We start from the raw sequence: 7,994 nt of genomic DNA, 5'->3' as shown, positions 1-7,994 counted from the left end.
TAAAAAAGGAAAAGTTTGCTTGTTCGAAATGTACATTTTCATTTTGGATCGAAATATTAATGTCAGTTACCGGCCGCTTGGGAGCTTTGGCTTTTGGGGTGGCACGTGGTGAAAACACGGTAAGTTCGTATTGGATAAGTAGATAATGTCGGGTAAAGTAAAGCTGACTTGTCAGGTTCGGGTTTATTTTTTTTATTTGTTGAAAATATTTCGGACGTTCGGAATTTGGGAGCTCCTTTAGCCCCCTAATTAGTGAGACGGGTGCCAAGACGCCATCGCGCAGGGCAGCTCCGTCTAGCTATATTTGTGCAACAAGATACCCAGGGCCGTCTTGCATGCAGCTGAAAAAGGCACTGCGGGTTTTAATTTGCCTTGGTGGCGTAGATATAATACATGCGCGGTACGATTATCGCTCTGAGAATTGGAATCCCGGATCGAGTAAACTTTATTGGGTTTTGCTGCTCGGTATCATCTCGGCATCTTGAATTTATGATTGATATAGTGATAGGCTGGGCTCTCACATTAAAGGATAAAATAAATATGATGAAAATTAGGAACATCGGTAGCGCATGCCCTTTCCCCTCTCTGCCGTCATCGGGAATAAAAGGCATGCGTGTGCGTGTATGATAATAATTTATGTTATATAATATGACAGTAGGTATATTATAATTAATTTTATAATGAAGAAATTAAATTACATTCGAAGAACTTACATAGCGTCACAGTTTCTGAAGAAATCTGAAACAAACAATCACTTTTAATAAATTCATATCAAATTGTGTCTTATCTAATGTCTAGTGATAAAGTGTAAGGGTTGTGGACCTCGCGGTATTGCGTTCGAATTCCAGTTTTTCTCAATAATTTTTCGGGTGCCCAGTCATAAACCATAAGCGACTTTTGCGGGTCTCACATTTAAGTGGGAAATATCTTGTTAAATTAATGATTTGTTTATTAAATAAGCAACATATTTCAATTTCATAAATAATATACATTTTTAAACAAATTTCCATAGATACATTTTGACCCACCTTTTCATAAATGAATAAAAAATAAGTCCTACATCATAACGCGTTGTTAAAACTCATAATTTTAAAGTCTCAAGGGAAAGCCACAAACAAAACGATCGCAAATTAGGTCGAATTTGGTCACTGTTACCCAAACGACAAAATCTGTTTACCCATGCAAATAAGGTGATGTTTTCTAACTCAACAGACATTCCGGTGTCGCCGTTTTGTTACTTTTCAATTAACGCAGAATGGATTTATTCCTCTACTAGTCATTACTCGCGGCTTCACCCGCGTTAAAAGCCGTTTACAACAAAAAGTCTCTGGAAACAATGTACATCTTATTCTTCGTTAGCCTTTTTCAACTTTCTCAGTGTAGGCCTCCTTTAACATTTTCCATTTACTGCGGCACTGAGCTCTTTTTATCCAGTTCGATCCGGCGACTTTTTTCACGTCGTCTTTCCACCGCATTTATGGTCTTCCTCGATTTTTCCCCATGGCTGCATAGCATGTAAATCAGTGCAACGTATTTAAAAATACGGATTAAAAATGCAAATATATCACAAGTGGTCATAGACTCATCCCCGATCATATTATGGGATGGAACACATTTGGCGAAGTAAGTGTCTCGGTTGCACCCCTGCCTTCCGCTTCTGGAATAATGGCGAGATGTGTATCTATATAAGAGATAGTTATTATGAACTATGATAAAGCAGTACGAGGTTTAAACACGTCCTATTAAACATACCTTAAACATGAAAAATAAACCTAGCTTAAAATAAAAAAACATCCAATTTGATTACAAATATAAATTCTAGCGATTGTATAACCATTTAACATTTTGGGTATAAAAGGCCGTACGCACGCCCTTTGAGGCTGGATTTCTTGTGGTGTCAAGTGTTCACATTATTTGGCGCGACTCAAAGAAACAGCTCTTGGAACCGTCATTCATAGCGGCGTGTAATTAAAGGGGCCAACGAGGTCAGTTTTCACAAATGACCTGGTATACGTTGGGTTACTGGACAGGACTTGTTAATAATAAGGGATGTATGTCAAACGATGCAGATTGGATTAAAACAGTAATTGGTAAAATAAAAAATTGCGAAAACGACTCGTTTCGTGATATTGTAGCCATAAGTCGGCAAGTAAATGATGGTAGGTGTCTCATATTCCGCCTGGATAGGTACCAGCACAGTCCGATTCTACCGCCAAGCAGCAGTGTGTAATCACTGTTGTGTTCCGGTTTGAAGGGAATTGTAGCCAGTGTAAATTCTGGACATAAGACTTAACTTCTGATGTCTCAGGATGGCGAGCGCAGTGGAATACCTAACAATACTTTCTAATTCAATGTGTTTGATATTGTTTCTTCTGTTTATGGGCGGTCGTATGGCGTATCACCAGGCAAACAGCAAGCTCCTCTCGTCATTCGAAGTAATAATAAAAAATCTATCTATAACATGACAATCTTTGGAAACAATCTTTGCGAGGTAAAATACGTTATATCTACCACCACAGGTGAGTGAATTTTTATTAATATCATTTTATGGTTGTCTAACATAAAAAATAATATAATTGATTAAAATTTTCTACTGCTGGCTATGATTTACTTTTTTAATGAGTGGTTAGACGGGTGTTTCATCATGTTGATCTTATACATATATGGTAGACTTCAGACATCTTATATTTTTTATTAAATAATTATAGGAATGTTGGGATGGATGGTGGTTCGATGGAGGTTATTTAACATAGGTTTTGCTCGCGCCTCTGCCGGGTAAAAAAGTTTTTTTGAGATGAAATACCCGCTATATATTTTCTCGGGATAAAATATAGCATTAAATAGTAACGTAGGTCCCTATTAGTGAAAAGAAACATCAAAATCCGTTTAGTAGTACCAGAGATTAGCGAGTTCAAACGAACAAACTCTTCAGCTTTATATTACATCGATATCTTTATATATCGGTAATTATCATCTGTTGGTCTATACATAAAAACAAATATAAGGATTTCTCTAGATACCAATTTCACCATTCACCATAAAGCTATTTCATACAAAAACATTCAAAATAAGTTAATCATACCACGTCCCGCAAATAATTAAATCATCCAAGTTAAAAAAATACAAGATGTCAGTAACATTTCCATAATGTACAATACTTTAGGTCCCTCAGGCAGAGGTCCGGAGGGCCGGCCGATAATGCCCTCTCCATTTACAGGGGCTCGTTGGGTGATGGGTCCCTCTGGAGATAACTGAAAGATTAGCTACGAAGGTCATCGTTGCTGTTTGTGTATGTTTTGGTTTAAAGTGAATATTATGTTTTGGCAAATATATAGCTCTGAATTATTCCCTGTTTATATATTTAACTAGCTGACCCGACAGACGTTGTCCTGTTTAACTATGAATTTGAAGTGCGCATTCTATCAATCGTTGAAGGTTATTTTAAACAACTAACTGGTATGTCAAATAAATATTGTCGTTAAGTTTCCTTAAATTTTCTAACTATCCGCGCAATTTTTAGATGTTTTTCTTTCATAAGAACCTTCTCCTGACAATAACAAACACAACAAAAAATAATAGTGAAATCGGTCCAGCCATCCACGCGTGATGGCGTGACCAAGGGAAATAGGGATTTATTTTTATATATATAGATTGAGTGCTTTATAACAATGCATTGAAGTTATTTTTTATCTATATATACATAAGCTGAAGAGTTCGTTTGAACGAGCAAATGTCAAGAAGTACTAAAGCATTTTTTTTTCCTAATTGGAAGCGACATTACTTCTGAGAGCTATAGGCTACTTTTATCCCGGGAAAATAATGCTGGATCTTTATCCCCGAACAACCTTTTCATATCGACGTAGCCGCAAATAAAACCTAGTTATATTATTATGCACATTATGTATGTACCTCTGGCAACGTAAAATTTGGTGAGACGGAAATGTTGCATCTCCTAAAAATCTATTTCCGTCATAGAAAAATAAAATAATTAATTTTTACGGTGGACATATGGTCATAAATATTTTATTGTAAAAGGATGAGTTTTTTTCGCTAGTTACAAATGTTTTTATGATGAGTAAAAAAAACTAGGAAAATTTTATGCTGTATCACATTTTTTTCATCGTAGGAAAACGGGACCTGGACCATTCGACACGGCTTTTTTCCCATCAATAATATAGTAATAACTAATTTTGGTCAATTTTCGAGATACGACATATCCGCTTTCTACCGTCGTTATATGTATAGTTAATTTAAATAGCCAATAATAAGTTGTATCCACACTTACATATCATCTCAATTAATTCAATAGAATGACTGTGGCCGCAGCTTTAGGCCAAACCACAAAGCGAGACAAGGAGGGACAAATATCACGAATTTCAAGTGTTAACTTGAGGGTACCGAGGCTTATGCGTCAGTGCTCCTTTGATGTCCATGCTCCAAGCGACCCAGACCAAGCTTATCGTAATGGAATAGGGATTATATTGGATAAGATGGAAAAACTGTATATGGGCGACATTAAATCAAAATTTCTATGTGAAGAAGAATCTCTAGAACTAATTATCCGATTTTCAAAAAAATGTATATAAAACATATTTATTTTTCTCAGTATCATGTACGGAAGCTTATAATTTAAACTGATTTTGAAATGAGCAACACCAGAGTTTCTTGCCCGTTCTTCTTTTGTTCAAACTGCTTTCCGAACTAGTGGTAGAGTTAATATTGAAGGAATCTAAATAATGTATAACATTTTACAGGTTCAAATAAATCATTTCATTTCATATGGAATATGACTTGCTCGGAGCTAGTTGTCGATGGCGTCAGGCGATGGCCCGTGTACAACAGCAGGGAAGGGTTCATATGAACCGATTGCTGCTGGTTTCCCTTTCGTAATTTATGTAAAATCTAATTATCTCTTCTACCCTGCCAGCCCGAGCTGGCTTCTTTGTTTACTAAGTATATTTTTATTAATTTTTTTTTCAATATAAATTGTCTTTGTTTATATAAGCTAATTTAATTAAGTAATAATTAAATATTCTCATGTACCTTGACTTATCATAAGTGCAACTATGTTGGCCTACGTGATGAATAAAGCATTTTTTTTTTTTTTATCATTGGAACTTGCAAACCGCATTTATGCATATTAGTGCTTATTTGTTACGTCGGATTCCCTTTTGGAGAATGTCGTCCTTCGCCACTGGTGTACCTACAATATAATTACAACATGTGGGGAGTTACCGACTCCGTATATTGCCGTGCTAAGCTCAAAAGCGGTATCTCAAAAAAAAACAAAATCTTGATTATAAGTCGTCAGATAGCTTAAAGAAATACCCATCCAATGAATTTATCTAAATAACTGTACCTTGTTTAGAACTTGTTAAAAAAAACATAAAATAGTTTCTCTATCTCAGTTTTACATGCAAAATTATTGAAATCATTATATGAAATTATATGAAATAGTCTTTTATTTTACAAATACTTGGCATAGTTTCACTTACACTTATGACGATATAAATGCATACGGAACATATTACACAAAATTATATTAAGTACAACTAGAAATCTATATGATTAAAAAACAATTTTAAAAGAGTCATATCAAAATTATTATGTTGAGGTATTTGCACCATGAAGTTTTAAGTTTTCTGACAGAGATACAATCGGAGGGCCAGCACTGCTGTCCTCACTCCTACTCTTGTTTAAGAGTGAACCATGACAATGAGACACACACGCACCCCTTGTGGCCTGCTGCATACTTGTGCTGCATCGAGTTAGTTCATAATGAAACTTGATCAAAAAAATATTACCAATGGGAATCTCATAAAAATATTATTTTATTAGAGTGACTACAAGCTAAATTATTCTAGAGCAGTGCGAGATCAATCACTTTCGTTGTCCTCCTCGGCGTCATCCTCATCCTCAGACTCCTGTTTCTTTTTCCTTGATTTGGCAGCGGGCGCGCTCTTGGTCTTCTTGCCTCTCTTCTGTGGCTTTCTCTTTTTCTTCTCCTCGCCGCCATCGCCACCGTTCGCGTTGTAGAACTCCAGGTCGGCGGTATATTGTTCCTTCGCCTTGGCCGCCATCGCCTCCCACTCGCTTTTGTCCTCCATGCCGCGCCAGATCTCGCTAGCTTTTTTGGCAATCTCTGTGACTTTTAAGCCCGGGTGTTCAGATTTTATTTTATCTCGGGCACTGTTCAGCCACAGCAGGTATGCAGACATCGGCCGCTTCGGTTTGTCAGACATTTTAATTTTTGTATATCTTAATTAAACATACAAGACCACTCAAGCAAATATAACAGTATACGAAAATGGCGGGAGACGAAAGCGCGAAACGCGAGTGCCAAGCCTCGCGTCGGTATAAAATTGTATTTACAAAACTTCGATTATCTCGAAATAAGGTTTCCCTGACATACCGCTTCTGTGCTTACTACGGCAGTATAAGTGGTATATGTTGCATCAACCCCACAAAACAAGATAAGGCGATAGCGTAATATGGCGGCTAGTTTTGTAGAAAAACCACTCCTAAAACATTTACTTTACATAGGTAACACGATTGTTTGAAGCCTATTTGTTCCTCGTCTTATTATATTCTACAATCACCAAACCATATCGCGTGGTAATTCTATCGTGGCGACATCTATTGGCGAATATTCGTAGCAGTTTTGCGACTGCGTGAAATAACACGCACACGTACATTTCTAAAGGAGGTTCAAAACGGTTTTACTTTGACATAGTGTTAAATCCTTCATTTAAAATGAAATAAAGATCTAACCTTAATATATTATAGTGAAGCCATTGCTTCTGCCTAAAATGTATTTTAGGTAGTGAGTGTACTCAGCGAGATAAATTCTGATCACTCAAGGAAATATAAAAAAAAGAACGCTATGAACCATAGGAATTTCAAGCGCCCTTAGAGAGTGCCATAGCGGCGATAGTCTAGTTGGTTGTGGAACGGACTGCCGAGACGAATGTCCGCAGGTTTAAATCCCAAAGGCACACACCTCTGACTTATCTAAAAAAATATGTGTATTCTTTGTGAATTATCGCTTGCTTTAACGGTGAAGGAAAACATCGTGAGGAAACCTGCATACCTGAGAAATTTCCTATTAGGAATTTTCGAGGGTGTGTGAAGTCTACCAATCCGCACTAGGCCAGCGTGGTGGACTAAGGCCTAATCCCTCTCAGTAGTAGAGGAATCCCGCGCCCAACAGGGTGGGACAGTATATAATACAGGCTGATATTATTAGAGAGTGCGATACGTCGCAAAACTTAATATACCACAAATGATCGGCTCACAATGCTTTGTCTTCCAACACTCATCTATTAACCATTGATATCTTGGGCCTTAAACGGCTTCCATTTCAGGTAACATATACATCGGATAAGCCCACTTTGAAACAAGATACGGTACAAAAGGCCCGTCATCAGAATTCGGCGCGCGTTCGTCCCTTTATTTATCATTTTCCGCGAAATTTTCACTCAAAGAGACACATTAGTGTGTTGGTACGGGTTAGGAGCGTTCAGCGATAAAAAAAGAGATAGGATACATTGTTGTTTAGTAGAATTTTGAAAATAAGTACTCGTTTTCGTCATGAATTCACTCGAAATAAAATCTTTATACAAGAAAAATCAACCTTGATAATGTATATACATATATGAAAGAAAGTGGTGTTAGTTACACTATTATAACTCAAGAACGGATGAACCGATTTGGCTGAAAATTGGTGGAGAGGAAGCTTAGAACCAGGAGACGGACATAGGATACTTCTTATCCCGTTCCCACGGGAACGGGGCGTGACATAAGACGTGGTATAAGAAAGCAAAATTTGGTATGGAGATAGTATAAGACTACAAAGAAGAAGAGAAAATATATAGTGGGACTTTTATCCCGGAAAACTCCTTCACGCGGGCGAAGCCGCGAGCAAAAGCTAATAGTCAATAAAATTCAAAGTCTTAATAATATTATGATTTAAACCTTAAGGAAAAAATTAGGTT

At 37.0% G+C, this 7,994-nt stretch overlaps 1 protein-coding gene across 1 annotated transcript; it reads right to left on the bottom strand.

Annotated features, from left to right (window-relative positions):
* Positions 1 to 5,443: 5,443 nt before the first annotated feature.
* On the bottom strand, positions 5,444 to 6,349 carry LOC115453534 (high mobility group protein D-like). Its single transcript, XM_030182238.2, has one exon. The coding sequence runs from the start codon at positions 6,240 to 6,242 to the stop codon at positions 5,877 to 5,879; it is 366 nt and encodes a 121-aa protein (XP_030038098.2). The 5' UTR covers positions 6,243 to 6,349; the 3' UTR covers positions 5,444 to 5,876.
* Between the last annotated feature and the right edge of the window lie 1,645 nt (positions 6,350 to 7,994).

The sequence above is a fragment of the Manduca sexta genome, chromosome 13, assembly GCF_014839805.1.
Source record: "Manduca sexta isolate Smith_Timp_Sample1 chromosome 13, JHU_Msex_v1.0, whole genome shotgun sequence".
Lineage (NCBI taxonomy): Eukaryota > Metazoa > Arthropoda > Insecta > Lepidoptera > Sphingidae > Manduca > Manduca sexta.
Note: the sequence above shows the minus strand (reverse complement) of the source record. Positions and strands in the feature narration are given on the sequence as shown.